Raw genomic sequence first — 21,075 nt, forward strand, 5'->3', positions numbered from 1 at the left:
CCATCACCTGCCCCCCTCACTTTCTTATAAACAGTCCTCTGAGAAATCATTTCAGATCTATAACTCAAACTCTTCCTTAACTCATCAAGAGCCCACGTTTGCAATTCTGCAACTATTTCAATACAGTAAGCACAGTTGCATTAAAATAGGCTGGAAATCATAAATGAAGAACATGTTATAAAATTTATTACTCATGGGATAATTAATAATATTACTAAATATCACTAATCACTTGCTGACTACTTTTCTCAAAAAGAATAAAACTAAAAGAGCATGTTTATTTCAAATTTACCACAGATAATACATTTGTTGCTCAATGTAAGTTTTTATGGACTGATGAGACATAATGGGTTAATTATTAGACCAGCAGTTCTTGAATAAAATCACCTAAAGAGATTAATAAAAAAAAAGATTTCCTGGTCCTGCTTCTAGGGTCTCTAATTGGTAGTTATAGAATGAGGCTCAGTACTTTGCATTTTTAGCTAGCTTTAAGGTAATGCTGATACTGCTGGTTTCGGAATAGAATAAAAGAAGCACGCTGCTATGAACTTCAGCTGTCTCATCTGCAGCCCACCTTGAGTACTTCTAGAGGGCACCTGCCCATTGTGTTCTCAGTGTAAGATGCATTTAATGCTATTGAAGGTTATGGAGGATTTAGATCAATTTCAGAGGTTAGTAGTACAGAATCACTTAGAAAATAGGATGCATGGAAATTAGAATTTTTTAAATGGGAATGTTATCTCACAACCTTTGTTGTGAGAAAACAGGGTTTTTAAAATTTTTGTATTAGTGCATCATAGTTATACGTAACTGGGGTTCATTTTGAAAAATTCATAAATGCCTCTAACATAGTGTACTCCATTTTGGTCCCTAGTACTTCCCCTTTCTCTCCCTCCTTTTCTTCTCCTGATCTCCTTCCTCTACTCTATTGGTCTTCCTTCTATTTATTGATTTATTTTTAATTGGTACATTATAGTCATAAAAATGGAATGCATTGTGATATACTCATGTATGCACATAACATAATTTGGTCAACTTCATTTTCCTCCCCTTGAATCCCCTATTTCTACTCTATTGATCTCCCTTCTACTTTTGCAAGATCCCCATTTTTATTCCTTTTTTCTCTCTATCTTCCACATGTGAGCAAAAACATTCAACCCTTGATTTTCTGAGTCTGGCTTATTTCACTTACAGTGTTTGCCAGTTTCATCCATTTATCAGAAAATGATATAATTTCACTCAGAAAAATGGAGGGTTTTTAAAATTCATTTAATTTTTTTTATTTATATGCGACAGTGGAATGCATTACAATTCTTATTACACATATAGAGCACAATTTTTCATATTTCTGGTTGTATACAAAGTATATTCACACCAATTCGTATCTTCTTACATGTACTTTGGACAATAATGTCCATCACATTCCACCATCATTTCTAACCCCTTCCTTCCCCTCCCATGGGTTTTACTCCCTATATCCAGAGAGTTTTCAGGGTGATGAAGAACACATCCTTGAGGGATATAGCTAAGTGCAAAAGAAGATAAAACTAAGATTAGTCCCATGGTTGTTGGCAAATGAACTGGGCATAGTCAGCTGGTCTTTTGCTTCCAAAAGGACTTCATCAGAGGCCATGACCTGCAGCAGAAAGTTCTGCTCTGTCCAGTTTTCCAGCTTTCAGTTTTATGCCCTGCAGGCAGATGCATCCCAGTGTCCTAAGTGTTCCACCAAACAAAAGGTCTTTCAGTAAAGAAATAACTTTTCTGACTCTGAAGCCACCTTCAGATCTTATATTTACTTAATAAATGATTTATGTGTATATTTTGTTGATATAATTTCAGTAATTTAGCATCTTGGAAAAACCACAAAAATGACTTTTCCAACCTATTTACTGGACACTATTTTATTACAGACAACACTTCTACCTACTTCAAAAGAATAGGTTATAGTAGAAGGTTTAAGTAACATTCTTCCTGTTCAATAAAGCTTATGATTTAATAGGAGGTTGTAAACTTTTTCCAACCTAGAAATCCATAACAGAGAATATACTCCTTTGCCTGGTTTTGGGGTTATAGTGACCAAAACCAGTAAAATGGACAGTATTGACTCCAGTTATTTCTACAGTCCCTCTAAATGTTCACTGACCTGCATTGTGAACCCGTGGGAAGAAAGCCCAAGTCCAAGAACCTGGGCAGGAAATGAATATCAGTTTGCTACTAATCTCAGATAGTGTTGCTTTTCATTATTAATGTAGGACAGCAAAACAAGTATCTAACTTTATCACCAATAGTAATGGCACATCTTTACGTGTGACGTACAGTGATCATAATATTGAGAAATATGATTTACATTCATCATTGCTTCAAGATCACAGTTTGAAGAGTGGCTACTAAGTAGCCATCTGAGTTAATAAAGGACATGTATTACTATATCACAGATACAGTGGATTTTAATATCATTGTTTCTCTGTAATCCTGCATGTCTTTTTCTGTTTATGTAAAAACATTAATCTGGACTTCACCAAACTGTCAGAAGTATTTAAGAATACCTGAGGGTTTGGGGGTGGGGGGTGGGTACTATAAAGGAAAAAAAATGCTAAGGTGATTACAAACATAAAACAAAAGCCCTATGAACAAATAGGAGTTTACTAAAAATGACAAATATATTTGGAATATATATTGCAAAGAACTAAGAACTTGCCAACTAATTTTTTAAAAGATAATTACCCAATAGAAAAATGGAGGAAAACACAGAAAATTTATAAAATATGAAATAAATTGGTCTTTGTGTGTGAGCAAACAAAGTTCAGCCTCACCAATTAAATGCAAATTAAGGCAACAGGTATATGATATTTTTCAACCATTAAATTGGTAAAGACTTGAAAATGTGTGAATATAATGGATATGGCAAAGTAATACTCTTGTATAAATTTTGTAATAATGCAAATTGTTGGGAGCTTTCTGGAGAGCAATTTGGCTCATGTTTATATCAAAGGCCATTAAAATATACAAACTTGCTCTAATCATTTTTCTTCTAGGAGTTTATCCTAAGAAAATGATTATATATGCAAGCAAAATTATATAAAATGAAGTTCAAAGCAACTTTTAATAATAAGTACAAAAAATAGACACTTCCTCATATCATAACAGAATAAATTTTATACAAATTATTATTCATCAATAGAATGAAATGTAATGTAAAAAATCAGGTTAATAAATCATTTTTACTTTGTACCTACGGGGAAATTAAAACTGGTGTAGGGAATGTATTAGAAGATAATAACAAACTCAAATTTCTTAATCTTCATCTACTACTTCAAGATTTTATTTTGTAATTTGTGGCTGATTTTTGACACTACTTCATGTGAAAAACATTAGTTTTGATTAAAATTTATTTGAATATGCAAATGCTCCAATAAATGATAAACTTTTAAAAAATCAGGTTAAAAATATTCAAATTAATAAACATAATTTATAGTAAGTGGAAAATATAGTTTTAAAAATGTATATCTAGAGTGTAGTCCCAATCGGTCTGAAGATGTTAACTAAAACATTATTGGTGGTAAAATTGATCCAGTATATTTTTTTCTTTATTCTCTGAATTTTATGCAACTAATGAATTACTTTTACAATTAGCGAAAATGAAAGTTACTTTTGCATATTGACCGTTTTCACTAAAAATAAAACTCTTACAGAGTGTTAGGTGTCTAAAACAGGATCTGAGTTCCCTTGACCAATACTGAAAACCAATTAGCCTTTCATTCTCATCCTCAAAGATCAACATGCTTCTTAACTTTCAACTGGGAGAGAACTGCCCCTGCCCAGAGGAGATCCGGGAGGAACTGTACGACTTCCATGAGGACCTTCTTGCTCACTGTGGTGAGTTGCTGAGAGGCTGGAGCCAAGAGAGTCTGCTCCCCATTCCTGCCTTAGAAAACCCAGGGTGAGGCAGGTGGAGTCACTCTTGATTTTGAATTGCAATATCAGTTGTCAAGAAGTGATTCTATCCAGACACTGTGGGTCAGAGAAAATATAGGAGGTAACCTTAGCAGAATGTATGCCTGACATTCTTTCTACCTAGAGAAGACTTTCTGGAAATTCAGAGGGAACAGGGTCTCTAGAGAAAGAAGGAAAATAACAGACCATCACATACCCCTCACCCAGTTTACTGACAGTTAGAACTCTGCTCTACAGGAGCCCAGATTCTGATCCCCATTTAGCTATTACAGTGTACATGGTCAGGGAGGCAGAAACTTCTGCCCTTCAGGATTTTAAGCCAGTGATCCCTATCTTGACACACAGCTGCTGGTTTTAAGTGGCTCTCAACATTTGTGCTGTGTGTACAGGGGTAGATTGAGTAATCTGTGGGTAGTTAGCTGAGCTTTTCACTTAAAATAATGCAACGTTAAACTCTTTCTTTCTAGAGATTCTAGATCCCTTTTTAAGTTCAGGTTAGTAAAAGAAAAATCCTGGAATTAAAATTACTTGATGTTCTGGTATGCAGGAAATCATCTTTTAAAAAACTTCCCAAAAGGCATAATATAAGTAAATATTCATGGGCAGCCGCCTGCGGTCCTTTTAGAAAGCTCCAGGAGGATAAGAAGCAGCATCTTTACATTCTAATACTTGTACTGTTTGTGTTTCACTTTGTTTTTGGCTTGCTAGGAGTTCCCTGGGAAGAAGAGGAGGAGGAAGATGAGGACACCACCTGGGCAGGAAAACTGTGTGCCTTGGTACACAAAATCAGAGGTCCACCCAAGCAAGAGAAGGAGCCACCAACAGAGGAGGAGGAGAGATGCCCTAGTAAGTAATGTGCCTTTTAATCACAGTACTCCCAACTCTCTCTTCTGAGACTTGGGGTAATCGACTCTTTAACAAATATTGTGATGTATATGTGGACTGCTTAAACTCAAAGGAGCCATCTGGGCATTATGCTGATAGTTATTGTTATGTGTTTTGAGCTCTGCCTTTCCTTTGATTGAAGGAACTAACTTCCAGACTCTTTTGAAAGCTGAAAGATGGATTGCTGGGTGCCTGCTCTTCTCTACTTAGAAATGCCTGCAAACAGATATCTATTCATCTTTCTTTTCTGTTTCTGTAGATTCTCTCTCTTAACCATTGTAATTTTCTGTCAGTTCTCTCTGTGGTTCCTGAGCATGGAACAATTGCCTCAGTGAGTAAATAAAATAATAGCAGAAAGAGGATTTGTAAAAGAAATAGGAGATGGTTTGGTTTTTTTGACTATGATGTTGTTAACAAAACATCCTAGAGGGCTTTGGCCTTCTGTGTTTCAGCAGTCCTGAGTCTTGTCCAAATTCATTTCTCTGATCTTTATTACTGTAGATAGTGCCTACCGTTTTGACCTGTGTTGAAACAGGATCATAATTAGTCCTACAGGGCAGTCGACTATCTCTACACTATTAACATTTCAAGAGGAAGATTGTATGAATATTATATATAATTAATCTTCTTGCTACATATTCTGCACATTTGTCATTTGTCTAAGAAAGAAGGGCTATCCTAGGTTTAATGCAGTTGCCTCTTATCCTCTTATCTTGTTCCCTGTTCCTATCCATCTTGGAAACACTTTCAAATCATGCACTAGAGCAATAGACTGTCAGGATATGATCGGCTTGTCTGAAAACACTACTTTGGGGTTCATACATCTTACTGCCCTTTATATTACCCTTTCATCTTTGTCAGACTATTTTTTGAAGGGAACGGACCCTCACCATTTGTCAGCAGAAGTGTTGAAGCGTCTGGAACAGCGTGTCTAAGGCCTTGGCTCTGGCCCCTTGATCAGTCCTTCCAGTCACCATGGAAAGGGACATGCCAGCAGGATTCTAAAACCACAAGAAAGTGAACTTAGCCTCCCTTTGTGGTTACTGCCAAAGCAGAACTGAAAATAGAGCTGACCCACATGTCTCCTGTGTGACCTGCTGAGAGTCTATTTTTGAAAGTGGATTCTTCCTTCTGACCTTCTTTCTAACAAAGAGTATGTCGTGACTGGGAGCCCAAAGAGTAACCATTTTGTGTCTGGCAAATGGAGTTAGATGATATTGATACCATCTGCCTCTGTGAGATCCCTCTCGCTTTCAGGATGGGGTGCAGACTGAGGAGCACATGCTTCACTGACCCTCGAGCCTCAAGCAGACAGACCACAATATCTGTTTTGGTAGAACACGCCCACCAGAGAGCCCACCCCCAAGTGACACCTGTGTCTTCACCCCATGTTGCTTCCTTCCACAGGTGGGAACCATGAAAGTTTCAAGCTTTGTGTCCTAATTATTCCATCCTAGGGTCTCAGAAATAGTGGAAATGGTCAGGGTGGTAGGGTATGTCTGGTTGTCAGTATATGGGTGCCCTGATGAATGTTCCAGATGCATGGATCCCCTCACTCAACTTACATTGTAAGATAAATAAGCTTTGGGGGCTTATCCACCCACCAAAAATGTTTTTAATTTAATTGAAAGAAGATAATGTTAGAATAAGGGGGTCAAAGTCCTATAAATTATTGATAACTTTATCCATGTTACTGCTTATCTTATTTCTCTTACTCTTGCAATTGATAAAATAACAAATGTAGATAATAATAATAATGACATTCTCTAGTGAACTGGTAATTGGCCTATGCCCACATAGATTAGTTAACTAACAGATGATAGTGTTACTCATCCCTTCATTGTATAGTTCAAGGGAAAAAGACTCAGAAGAATCCAGGGATACTGGCTCATTCATTAGTTATTTCTGTCCATCCTTGGTTCCAGAAAAATGATCTATGACTCATTGTCACTAGCTCAAGGTAACAACGGTGAGTAAAGGGGTGACTTCACCTTGGGTTTCTGACTCTTTGCCTAGGCCTTCCCCCGGTATCAGGAAGCTTGCCAAAGAACTTACCAACATATCATAAGCTTCCAACACAAAGATTCATATATAGAATGGTTTTTAAACATCACATCTTTATCTTTCCTTCTACAACTGTGAGGTGAATCACTACTGTGATGCATTGTTTATGGAGATAGTCAAAACCCTACAGAATTCAAAGTTAACAAAGCCAAAGATTTGGACTTGGAGTTTTCAGGGAAGGTAGTGGTGCACCCTCCTGCAGTTTCTCTTCTGTGAGCAGCTGTTATTGGCTACGTGACCTGCAGGAGGGAAACTCAACTTGTCCAGGAAGGAGGGAGCAAGGAGATTCTAAAACTCATCAGAATTCTGCTAGCTGGCTCCATGTAGCACAGATTTGCCTAAATTAACTCCAAACTATGATGTCAATGAAAACTCTTGCAACATTGTCAAACATTCCTAAGAATGAAGAAGTAAAAAAAAAAAAAAAAGTTATAGCACCATACTAAATCACATTGTTTTCATACCTCAATCCAGCAATTCCTAGAAAATCTTCTGCCTATTAAGTCTAGGCCAGTGCTTCTGGCACACTGCATTTTAAACAGGCTTTTCTTAAATCCAATGCATAGCAATTGAATTATAAGAAATCAACTATTTCTCTTAAACTGTAAAATTAACAAAATGAAATTGTCTGTCAAATTTTACAGGTAAGATTTGGTGCACTGAATGCTTTCTCTGGAGGGAAACATCTGTTTCTTCTCTATGAAGAAACATCCCAAAGAATATTACCCTCTCAGTATGAGAGGAGAGGGATGGATGTTCCCTAATGTCATCTGGTCTGCATGCTCAGAGGCCTGTGATAAGCCAATTCAGGCCTATGAATTGCAGTTCTGCTTTGGGTGCCATTGGTCAAGAGCTGGGTTGTACTGAGCATGATTGAGTATGTCTGAAGGAGGTGAGCACTCCTCTTTTGTCCTTAGCCCTGTGCTGTATACCATAGAGCACTGCCTGTCCTCCAATGCAGACCAGAACCAGAGGTCACTGCAGAGGTGAGTTTTTACTCATCAAGCCCAAAAGCTGCTACTTGTGGCAGCTCTGCTCTGTCACTGAACAGCTAGATCAAAATTCTCCTCTAGCTGATTGCAACAGCTTTACTTCTGAGGAAGTGAAAATGTCTACTGTTTACCACCAAAGCAAGTCCTGGGTCTCTGGTAGAAATATGTGTAAAGTAAGATCATTTAATTATGGTGAATGGATGCATCTGAGGGACTTAAGCAGTATTTCTAAGAGACTTCTCTACATTCTTTCCAGATAGGTCCTCCCCAAGATACACTGACACCAGCTTCATGAAGCCTTTCTTTCAACTTTATTCTCCTACCTTCTGTCCCAAGCATATAATGAATTTCTAGTAGGACATATATGACTTTCCTCCTTGGATGGGATTTTTACGTACCTGTTGTTTTCCTTAATGGGTCTTACTGCCTGGACCACGTCTTATTTGGTTCTACATTCAGCTCCATGGCACAATGTTCACTTGAGGCTCATAAAGATTAAAAGATTGGGGCTGGGATTGTGGCTCAGCGGTAGAGTGCTTGCCTAGCACCGGCGGGACCGAGTTCGATCCTCAGCACCACATAAAAAATAAAGGCATTGTGTTGAGTCTATCTACACCTAAGAAATAAATATTTTTAAAAAAAGATTAAAAGATTGGGACCATGTAGATAAAGGGGGAAATGGATTTGGATCAGTAGTTCAATAGAATCATGAGGTGGAATATACTAAAAGCATAGACAAAATACCATGGTGGTCAGGGAAGGGGCTAAGCAACTGTCCATAAAGAATCTGCCCAGGTAGATAAAATAAGAAAAGAAGACATTTTGGTTGAAAAAATTGATTGACCACAACCAAGAGGGAGAAAAGTTCTGGTCATATTCCAGAAATGGCAACAAGTTGAGATTGGCTGAATTCCAAAAGGAAATAGAATGGAACACCATGGGAAAGTAAGATGATGGTTTAGTCAGCTTTACCTCGTTGCTGTGACCAAAATACCAGATGAACAACTTGAAAGATGAAAAGTTTATTTGGGCTCTGGTTTCAGAGATTTGGTCTACTCTGGCTCTGGGCCCAAAGCGAGGCAGAATATCATGGCAGACAGGCATTGCAGAGGAAAGCAGCTCAGGAGTTGGCAGCAGAGAGGGAGGGGGAAGGGACCACAGAGAAGATAAAACCTTCCAGGCTACACCCCCCAGTGACCCACTTCCTCCAACCAATCCCCATGTGCCTGCAGTTGCCACCCAGTTTGTTCATTCAAACTAGGTTACAGTTCTCATAATCTGATCATTTCACCACTGAATATTCCTGCATTAATCGGAGCTTTTAGGGGACACTTCAGATCCAAAGCATAACCAATGGTTAGGATACATGGTGTCTTGGAAGATCAACTGATGGAACTGCCTTGTGTCTTGGAGCGTTTCCTAATTTGTGTTCCATATTTGTGGTACCCACAATATTATAATACTCAGCATTGCAGTTGAAGGAGGGGTTCACATCTGCATGGAACCCACTTTGTCCTGTGCATTATCTTAGGCACTTCTGTAAATAGTTCTTAACAACATACAATAGACAATTTTACTCTTATTTTAAAATAAACTGAAGACAAAGTAACTTTCCAAAAGCAAAAAGTGGTAGGATAAAAAGTCAAACTCTTGTCAACCTGAGGCCAATTCTCATGCACATCATTTATATAATAGCATCTTATCTCCTGTAAACAACAGCTATGGAAGATTCTTGAGGACTAAACCTTTTAGTTTGCTTGACTACAGTGAGGTAATTATGAGCACAGGACTTTGAAGTGAGGCTATGTGGTCTTAAATTCTTGCTGTGCCACCTACCTGGAACACTAAAGACATGATAGCTTCTCTGTGCCTCAGTTTTCTCGCCTGTAAAATGGACATGTCATGCATACTTTCCTCATTAGGTTGATGTAAGCAGTAAATTAATATGTGCAAAGTACTTAAAAGTGTGCCTGGTGCCTTGGGACTCCTTCATTTTTAACTATTTTTGGCTATTTAAATATTGGCACTCTATGAGGCACGGATACAGTTTGTTTTAGCAAAATCATCTCTTAAGTAAGGATTTAGTCCTCAAGCACATTTTATAGTCGTTGTCTGCAGCAGAGAGGCACGGAGGCGTATGATGTCAGCAGTGCTCTGGGTGACAGGTATGAGGATTTTATGAGGGAGGTGTGGCAGGTAGGATGATGATTGCCAAATATTACACATCCTGACCTCTGGAATCTTTGAATGTTAAATGGCAAGGGAAGATCTAGGTTGCAGGTAGAATTAAGGTTGCTCATCAGCTGACCTTAAAATCAGGAAGTCTCCTGGATTATTGGAGTAAACCCAGAGTAATCACAGGGATCCCTGAAAGAAGGTGACAGAAAAGAGCCAGGCTTGGATTTACTTGAAGAAGGGACCATGAGCCAAGGAATGTAGGCATCCTCTGGAAGGTAGAAAGGGCAAGGAGAGGATTCTCCCCAAGAGCCTTCCAGAAGGATATCCCCACCACACCTTGACTTCAGCCCAGATCTCAGTCACACTTCTACTTCACAGAATTATAAGATAGTAAATTTGTGGTGTTTTAGGCCACTAAGTCTGCAGTAATTTGTCGTTAGTAGCAATAGAAAATTAATACAAGTGGTGGCAAAAAGGGGGAGGGATTCAAGGGACCAGAGACAGTGGTGGGGTTGGCATATCTTGACAATCAGTTAGAGATGTGAGCAAGAGGGAGGTGTTGCAGAGAGCCTTTATGGCTGATTGATTTCATAAACCGCAGGCTAACTATAGATTCCTGCTAGGTGAGCAAATGCGTTAACAGATCTGGAGGCACAGAGTGGCATGGGCAGAGAAAGCCTTGATTTTGTTTAGCTCCATGGAGGTCACAGGAAGATTGTCCATGCTCCATCTCATTTGCCCTGAAAACCCCACATGGCAGACAAAACAGGCCTCATTTGCCCTACTTAGTGGTGAGGAAATGGAGACCTGAGGCTCTAAGCAACTGACTCAGCTCACAGAGGACAAAACAGGGATCAGGACTTCTTGTATTTGGTTCCCAATGAGCATCTCACAGTGATAGAAGCAAACCAGGTATCCTGCCATGGGTTAATCAATGCCAGGCCCTCTCTTTTGGCAGCTTGTGTTTTAGGGATAGAGAAGAGAGTTTGATTCTCAGGAGAGAGAAACTCAGACTTACTCAGTGCCTCCTCTGTGCCAAGTGTTGTGCTAGACATATCATGTGACCTCATGTGATTTTTATCCTCTTGTTAAGAAGCAACCAAGTACCGTGACCCCTAAGGTCTGATTTCACACACTAGGCAAATAATCCTGACAGGAACAAAGGAATTTGGACAAGGTCTTTAAACAAATTAAAAATAGGCCAAAATGTGAATTGTGTTCCATATCCAGAGCCTGTGCACTTCCTAGAAATTGTGCAGGGATGCCCGGGAAGGGGCAGTGGGTGGAGGGAAGGGATGGGAACACAGATATTCAGGGTACCAGGCTGGTAGTTTGGCCTCCTAATCAGTTTTTGCTCCATACTGAATGGACATAGAAACTAAAAACCATCTGATTACTTTCCCAGCAGGGTGGAGACGGAGGTCTCAGGCTCTGTGTCCTTTTTGGGTCCCTCTCTGCACCAATTTCATGTAGGGTTTCCTTCCTATCAGCAATCAGTATCCATCCACCCTTGCTGCTCTTTTCCCCATCATCTTTGGTCATTTAATCCCCTACATGTTTTCAGAAAGTGATTGTGAAGCTGGTTGACTGGTTTCAGAAACAACAGGCTAATTATCTCCTTTTGATGGATGAGCCCCCAGGGAGCTGTAAAGAGGGCTGGGAGGATCCAGCTGGGAGCCCAGAGCCCAGCTTTGCTGGTGGCTCATGGGCTGCGGTGACAGGGAATGTCCGGCTGGCTGGGCAACTGTCCTTCAGCAAAGCATTTGCTTGTACTCTTGTCCCCATCGTTACAGGTAGGAGGCTTTGTCCAAGAGAAAGCCATTTAGGGAGGGAAATTTAGGAACAGATTTTTCAGGAATATCCAAAAGTCACACCACTAAGACAGTCTGTCCTAGAACCAGGATCAAGGACAGCCAGGCTAGTATGACCAGGATGAGTTTGTGGGGTCCATGACCCATTGCAGACCGAGTCAGGAATCTCTAAATCCTGTGGATCTTCTCCCGTGGCCACCTCAGTAGACCACCTGTTTCCAAGAACATTTTTTTTCTATTCAGTTGAATTAAAGTATTTCTTTACCTAAAGAAACACTTTACCAACATTGTTAGGGAAATTTGGTTTCTACTAGTCTGTCTTTTCTATTCTTAGGTGATGGGTGAGAGGCTTGAATGATATTCATGGACAGTATTTAATACAGAATCTGATGCATGGGAGATTCTTTAATAAGCACTGGCTACCATTATTACATGGAGTGAGATATCCCTTCCGGGAGCTAGAACTTGTGCCTAATTCCTCAGCTAAGGAAGCCAGTATAGAAGAAAACAAGCATGCAAGTCCCCAAATTAAATACCCAGCTCAGCTGTGTTCTGCTTGCTGTGCAGCCTTGGGGAACAGGTGTCTGACAGTTCACTGTGCCCTAATGACACAGTAAGTGGAGGAGCTCTTTCTTGTCACCAGGCACAGTGCTCTAGGTTGTCTTCACAAGCATTTCATCTCAGAAAACCTTGCCACTGGGTTCTCAGTTATCCTTCCAGCATCCTCCTCCTCGTGAAACAGGGCAGATTTGTTCCCCCTGCAGAGACTGGGCCACAGAGGCCCTGGAGAAACATGGGGGAAATTAGCATGATGGATTTTCCAAAAATCTCCTTGGAGCCAATGGATTTAACTTTCTCTGTGACTTCCACTGCTAATAAGTAGTAGATATCTGGCCACTTTGTAATTTTGGTCTCCAGGAAGCTCTGGGACACACAGTGCGGAGGGCATGAGGCCTTCTTCCGCAAGTCTCCCCAGCCAAATCTGGAGAGAGTTATACCATGTGACCCCTGACATAGGAAGTTTCCTTTCTCCCCCAGCAATCAGGACAGTCATCAAAAAGGCCACAGCTCACCACCTCCAGGTCAATGATTAGTGGTGTGCAGTGATGCTTTGATACTGGCCACTTGTGGCAGTCAGGAACCACTAGAATTTTGAGATTTTATTTCTTCAATTTCAGGTTTATTCTTAGGGAAAGCAAAAGGAGTAATATTGAAATAGGGCATTAAAACATGGTGGTAAAATTCTTGGTGCTTGTCTCACTCAGTGAGGACATAGGCTTTCATTTACCATTTTAATAATTTTTTTACAATTCATTCAAGAGCTCAGCAGCTCAGATAGACATAGAGTCTTAGAATATTAGATCAAAAGCAATATGAATTCATAGAAGTGTCTACCACAGAGAAGTAAAGTTACTTCCCCATGGTCACACAGCCAGAGCTAAGACAAAATACCCGAGTGCCCTGCCTGGTACTTTTGTTACCATATCACACTTATATTCATTTTCTTCAAGAGGAATTTTATAGGCTAATATCATTTTATTGGTAAAGAAATTGAGGTTCTGGGAAAATGAGCAATCTGAGCATCAAAAAAAAGAACTAAAGCTATTTGAGTTTCAGGACTTTATTTCTGAATCTATTTCATAGTTTATTAAGAGAATCTAGACAGCATGCACAATATAAATTTAAAGCATTAATAAAGATAACTATTTTCCTTGAGTTTTATGAAGGTAAGCAGCTCTACAATGGTAAAAGTGGATTCTGGCAGAATAGGTTTGAATCCTAGCTCTGCTCTTTACTAATGTTAGGCAAGTTTCTTAGCCTCTGAATATTTCCATTTCCTTGAATATAAAAGGAGAACAATAGTACCTACCTCATGGGGTGCGGTGAGGTAATCTAAGGATTAAATAAAATATGGCTCAGTTTAGTGTTCCGATGCTTGGAAGTTTACATACATCTCGGCTTCTGAGCTAAGTTTATGATGCGTAAGTCGTAAGAACTTCATTCATCATTTCAGGTGCTTTTAGCAAAACGGAGCGGCAGAAAACCTGTTTCGCACAGAGTAGCCAGTAAAGGACTTCATTAACTGACAAACCTGTGGGTTTTGAGATGGAGCCAGCCACTAAGACGAGTTGATCCAGTGGCTGTGCTCACTTTCCTCATGGTCTTATTGTCCTACATTCCTGCTCTGTCCCCAGATTAGCAGTAATGCAGAGGCTGACTTTCTTGGCCTCATCTCCATCCACTACACCAGGGAAAACCAAGTTTCTCCTGCTCTGGTGTTCCAAGCAAAGATCCTGAGATCATGTTTGACTGGAGAACTTGGTCACAGGCTAACCTGTGCACCAATGAGTGTGACCTAGAACACAACGTGCTGGAGGACCTAAGTCCACAGAGCCCACCTTCAGCATGGAGCTGGGTCCCCGAGGAACGTGGGCCACAAGGTGGACAAGTAACCTGCACAAAACCAGGATCCTGTTAAGAAGGAAGGAAAAAAAAAAAAAAGAAGCCCAGGTATGTGCTCGGTGTGATTCGTTATGCAGGGTGGTTATTATCTTCAGCATCATTAATTTATTCAGTAGTTTATGTTGAGGTGGATCCAGTAACAGCTCTTCATGTCCAGAGTAAGAATAGAGGCAAAGTGTGTTAGGGGAACTAAAGACCATGCTGTTTGGATCTGTGCTGTGACACCTTGGCCCACAGGTTTACCTCGGTTCTCTCTAAGCTCTGGGACCGATGTTGGCAGACCTCAGTTGTATCAGCAGACCAGTCAGATTTTCAACTTCAGAAGAGTCAAATACCTCCATGCAGGACTTACTATGGGATGGGAGATGGGAGTTTCCTAATTGCTGCTCAAATAAATGACTGTCAGCATGGTGATGCCACAGACAACACAAATTTGTTGCCTTAAGGTTCTGGAGGTCACAAGTCTACACAGTAGGAATGCAGTCCTTTTGGAGCCTCGGAAGGAAAACCCTGCTCACTTTTCCCAGCTTCTTGAGGACTCCTGCACGCTTTGCCTAGCCAGTGGTGGCCTCCTGTCTGACTTCTGCCTGTGTGGTTCCAAGTCCTCCTCTGACTCTCTTCACCTCCTTCTATAAGGACACTTGTGATTAATTGAGTCCCAGGTGATCCACAGTAAATCTCCTTATCTCAAGATCCTTAACTCAGTTACATCTGCAGAGTCCCTTTTGCTGTGTAAGGCAACATGTTCATAGATACCAGGATTTAGGACATAGACGTCTTTGGGGGTGTTATTATTCAGCCTACCACAGGGAAGAAGAAAGCAAATGTCAAAATGTACTCGTTCTTTGCACTTAGAAATGATCTACCACCTGTTCATGCCTCCAGAGCAGTTACAGCATCTCACAAGCTGACTGTTTAATCACCTAAAATTTAAAAATAAGTGCACATAATTTAGATGCACATAATTATTTTTCATTTCCCATTGTAATGTGAACATTATAAATTGCTTTCTAAGTTTAACCTAAAAGCACAGTGCAGTTTTGTTTGCTGTCTCTTTCCAATGTAATTGGAGGACTTTTCTTCCAAACTGACCCAGATTTAAGGGCACTCACAGAGATGTAACACCAGTACAGGTGTGGGATCTCGGAGCTGCGGGGATCTGCTTTGCCAGTGGCCAATACCTACTCTTTGATAGGAAGTATGTTCTTGATGGCCACTTGAATTTTGATCTAAATTTGGAGGAGAAAAGAAAAGTTTCTTTCCAGACCCCTAGAGCCTAAAAATATAAACCTGAACCATGAAAATAAGTGACCCCTCTTTTATGGTACTTGGCATTGGAAAGTTGGTAAACTGACCATTCAAAAGGGAGTGAACAACTGTGGCAGGTGACTCTACAGTGTTTTCCTTGTAAGGGCCACACACTGCATGCCTGAGTATCTGAGGTCAGAGGAGATTATAAAATGACCAGTGGAAGGAAGTGAACAGTTAAACAAGAGGCAAAAACCTGGACCCCCAACCGATTACTTAGCATAGCTCAAATACAAAGACACTCAAATCCTCCTGTCATTTTACATTTTACATTTCTGACTAGTCCAGAAATTGGGAAGTGAAGTAGCTATTTTTTTTAAGTATCTCGCAGGCATCAAGTAATCCTAAACAATATAGTGCCTTAGACATATTTCTATTCCAAGTTTAGCTTAAATAATCATTAAAATATTGCTTTTAAATTGTATATTTGATATAATTGCCTAAATGCAACTGCCTGTAATTACAGTAATTGCAAAAATGGAGTGAGATAGAATGTTAATGATAACCTCATAAATGGAGTCATTTGTAATTATCAAGGAATCCACATGTACATGACTAGCTTCCCTGAGACATTCTGTTTGAGGATTTGCTTCATTTTTTTATTAGAAAACAAGTGCTGGGTTGCATGTCTTTTTTTTTCCATTTTGAAATGAACATTATAGCTTTCTAAAGCACCCATCTGACATACTCAACAGAGCCTATTTTTTAAAATGTTTTATTTGGTTTTTTTTTTAGTTATACCTGACAGTAGAATGTATTCTGACATATCACACATACATGGAGTATATCCTCCCATTTTTGTGGTTGTACATGATGTGGAGTTACACTAGTTGTGTATTCATATATGAACATAGAATGAATCAGACATAACTTTCCTATCTATTCCATTCCCATACCCCCTTACTTCCCTCTGCTGCCCTTTGTCCAATCCAGTGAACCTCCCCCACATCCCTACCCTCCCCCCGCCTAATATAAGTCAGCATCTGCATATCAGAGAGAACATTTAGCCTTTGGTGTTTTGGAATTGCATTATTTCACATAGCATGATAGTCTCCAGTTTCATCCATTTACCAGCAAATACCATAATTTCAGTGTTCTTTATGGCTGAGTAATATTCCATTGTGTATATATACCACATTTTCTTTATCTGGTCATCTGTTGAAGGCCACTTAGGTTGGTTCCATAGCTTAACTATTGTGAATTGAGCTGCTATAAATATTGATGAGTCTGTGTCACTGTAGTGTGCTGATTTTAAATACTTTGTGTATATGCTGAGAATTGGGATAACTGGGTCAAATGGTGGTTCCATTCCAACTCTGAGTATTCTCCAAACTGCTTTTCGGAGTGATTGCACCAATTTGCAGTCCCACCAGCAATGTATTGAATCTACCTTTTCCCCCACACCTTTGCCAACATTTGTTGTTACTTGTATTTTTGATCATTGCCATTCTGACTGGGGTGAGATGAAAGCTCAGTGTGGTTTGAATTTGCATTTCCCTAATTCCTGTGATGTTGAACATTTTTTCATCTATTCACTGACCATTTGTATTTCTTTTTCTGCGAAGTGCCTATTCAATTCCTTTGTGCATTTATTGATTGGGTTATTTGGGGGTTTTTTTGTGTGTGTGAACTGTTTTGAGTTCTTTAAATGTTCTGGAGATTAATGTTCTATCTGAGGTGCAGGTGGGAACATTTTTTCTCCCATTTTGTAGGCAATCTCTTCACTTTCTTGATTGTTTCCTTTGCTGTGAAGAAGCTTTTTAGTTTAATGTATTAATACCACTGTTGATTCTTGATTTTACTTCTTGCACTTAAGGAGTCTTGTTGAGAAATTTGGTTCCTAAGCCAACATGATAGAGATTTGGGCCTACTTTTTCTTCTAGTAGGTGCAGGGTCTCTGGTCTAATGCCTACATCCTCGATCCACTTTGAGTTGAGTTTTGTGCAGGATGAGAGAGGGGAGTCTAATTTCATTTTGTTACATATGGATTTCTAATTTTTCTAGCACCATTTGTTGAAGAGGCTATCTTTTCTCCAATATATGTTTAGGGTGCCTTTGCCTACTATGAGATAACTATATTTATATGGGTTTGTCTCTGTGTCTTCTAACTGTACCATTGGTCTTCATGTCAGTATTGGTGCTAATACCATGCCATTTTTTTTTTACTATAGCTCTGTAGTATAATTTAAGTTCTGGTAATGCCTCCTGCTTCACTTTTCTTGCTGAGGATTATTATGGCTATTCTGGGCTTCTTACTTTTCCAAATGAATTTCATGACTGCTTTTACTATTTCTTTGAAGAACATCATCAGAACCTTAACAGGAGTTGCACAAATCTGTACAGCACTTTTGATGATATGGCTGTTTTGACAATATTAATTCTGCCTGTCCATGAACATGGGAGATCGTTCCATCTTCTGAGGTCTACTTCAATTTCTTTCTTTAGTGTTCTGTAATTTTTATTATAAATGTCTCTCACCTCTTTTGTTAGTTTGATTCCCCAATTTTTTTTTATGCTATTGTGAATGGGATAGTTTTCCTGATTTTTTTTTCAGTTGATTCATCATTGATGTATAGGAATACAATTGATTGTTGGGTATTAATTTTATATTCTGCTTTTACTAATTCATATATGAGTTCTAGAAGTTTTCTAGTGAAGTTTTTTTGGGTCTTCTAAATATAGAATCATGTCAGAAAATTGGGCAGTTTGATTTCTTCTTTTCCTATTCATATCACTTTAATTTCTTTCATCTGTCTAATTGCTCTGCTTAGAGTTTTTAGGACTGTGTTAAATAGAAGTAGTGAAAGAGGGCATCCCTGTTTTGTTCCACTTTTAGAAAGAATGCTTACAATTTTTCTCCATTTAAAATGATGTCGACCTTGCGTTTAGTATATATATAGCTTTTACAATGTTGAGGTATGTTCTGATTATCCAAAGTTTTTCTAGTGTTTTCACATGAATGGATACTGTATTTTGTCAAATAATTTTTCTGTATCTATTTAGATAATCGTGTGATTCTTGTCTTTAGGTCTATTGATGTAATAAATTACATTTATTGATTCCCATATGTTGAACCAACCTTGCATCCCTGGAATGAACCCCATTTGATTATGATACACTATTTTCTTTTTTTTTTTATTAGTTGTTCAAAACATACACTATTTTCTTAACATGTTTTTGTATGTGATTTGCCAGAATTCTATTAAGAATTTTTGCATATGTGTTCATCGGGGATATGGGTCTGAAATTTTCTTTCCTTGATGTGTCTTTGTCTTTGTTTTGATATCAGAGTGATATTTGCTTCATAGAATGAGTTTGGAAGGGAGGATTGGTGTTAGTTCTTTGAAGGTCTGATAGAACTTGGCAGAGAATCCATCTGGTCCTGGATTTTTCTTTCTTAGTAGACTTTTGATGGTGTTTCAATTTCTTTGCTTGAAATTGATCTGTTTAAATATATGTCCTTCTGATTCAATTTTGGTAGGTCATATGTCTCTAGAAATTTGTCAACATCTTAAAGATTTTCTATATTACTAGAGTGGAAATTTTCATAATTGTTTCTGATTATCATCTGTATTTCAGTAGTATCTGTTGTGCGATTTCTTCTTCTTCACATATTTTAGTAATGTGACTTTTCTCCCCCTCCTCCAAGGGTTGATAAATCTTATTTATTTATTCAAAGAACCAACTTTTTGCTTTGTCAATTTTTTAGATTGTTTCTTTTGTTTCAATTTCATTGATTTCAGCTCTGATTTTTATTATTTCCTGTTTTCTAATGCTTTTGGTGTTCATTTGTTCTTTTTGTAGGGCTTTGAGATGTAGTGTTACATTACTTGTTGAATTTCTAATTCCTTTAATGAGTGAGCTCAATGCAATGAACTTTCCTCTTAGCACTGCCTTCTTAGTGTCTTCCTAGAGATTTTGATATGTTGTATTGCTATTCTCATTTACTGTTAAGTATTTTTTTTATTTCATCCCTGATTTCTTCTGCTATCCATCAGTCATTCAATAGCATATTATTTAGTCTTCAGATGTTAGAATAGCTTCTATTTTTTATCTTACCATTGGTTTCTAGTTTCATTCCATTATTGTCTAATAGAATGCAAGATGTTATCTCTATTTTTTTTAATTTGCTGTGAGTTGCTTTGTGGCCTAAAATATGGTATATTTTAGAGAAGTATCCATGTGCTGCTGAGAAGAAAGTGTATTCAGACATTGATGGATGAATTATTCTACATATGTCTGTTAAGTCTAAATTATTAATTTTATTTTTAGTTCTATAGCTTCTTAGTTTTGGTTTGGAAGATCTATTCAGTGGCGAGAGAGGTGGGTTAAAGTCATCCAGTGTTATTTTATTGTGGTCCATTTGATTCCTGAAATCAAGAAGGATTTCTTGATGTACATAGATGCTCCATTGTTTGCGGCATAAATATTTACAATCGTTAAGTCTTGTTGATGTATAACTCCCTTAAGCAGTATGAATGTCCTTCTTTATCCCTTCTGATAAACTTTGGCTTGAAGTTCACTTTATCTGATATGAGGATAGAAACCCCTTCTTGTTTATGTGATCCATGTGAGTAATATGGTTTTTTTTCCCATTTTTCACCTTCAGTTTGCCTATGAGGTGAGTCTCTTGGAGACAGCATGTTGTTGGGTCTTGTTTTTTAATCCAATCTGCCAGTCTTTGACTTTTGTTTGAGTTTAGGCCATTTACATCCAATGTTATTATTGAGATATTATTTTTGTCCCCTGTCATTTTGATTTATTTCTGGTTTTTATTTGAATTAGTTTCTCCTTTGACTATTCTATGTGCTCTTTTATATCCTGTATTTTCTCTCTGATATCACTCCTAATTTATCCTTTACCTCATGGATCAGTTTAACTATGTGCATTCTAACATAGCACATTCTCAGACATTTCTTCCACTGGGTGGTGATGGATTCTGTTATTGAAATAACTTGGATTGTTTGGGGTGATTTGTTTCCTTGTTTCTTCACTGTAGACTTACAGAGTCCCTGAAGGTTTTCAATACCTTACCATTTAAGGGGAGAAAAATAATAACAACAACCAATGCAAACAATATACAGCATTAAACCAAATAGTTCCTGCTATGACATCTACGATGTCGTCACAAAAAAACAGAAATGATAAGTTATTGCCTATAATAAAAACAGTAAGTTTGCAAATGGTTTAACAATTTCAAATGGTGGACAGGGAGAGAATAGAAGTGATGTAGGATGTGAGAATAATGAAGGAAAAAGAGGACAGAAATAAAAAAGGAAGAGTGAAAGAGAACAAGAGATTGGCTATTAGCAGAAGAAAATAGAAAGATTTGAGGGAAATATATAAGTGAGAGAAAAATATATAAGCATTTAAAAAATTAAAAAATCAAAGAATACAAAAGAAAACTGAAATATACTAAT

The 21,075-nt window shown here is 38.4% G+C and overlaps 1 protein-coding gene across 1 annotated transcript in view; it reads left to right on the forward strand.

Moving 5' to 3' along the window:
- Ryr3 (ryanodine receptor 3) overlaps positions 1-21,075 on the forward strand; it is a 356,005-nt gene that overhangs the window by 183,015 nt on the left and 151,915 nt on the right. Inside the window, exons 37-38 of the mRNA XM_015480130.2 lie at positions 3,774-3,876; positions 4,663-4,800. Of these exons, the coding sequence (XP_015335616.2) occupies positions 3,774-3,876; positions 4,663-4,800 (241 nt within the window). The remainder of the gene's footprint in view (positions 1-3,773; positions 3,877-4,662; positions 4,801-21,075) is intronic.

Source organism: Marmota marmota, unplaced genomic scaffold, assembly GCF_001458135.2.
Source record: "Marmota marmota marmota unplaced genomic scaffold, marMar, whole genome shotgun sequence".
NCBI classification, from domain to species: Eukaryota; Metazoa; Chordata; class Mammalia; order Rodentia; family Sciuridae; genus Marmota; species Marmota marmota.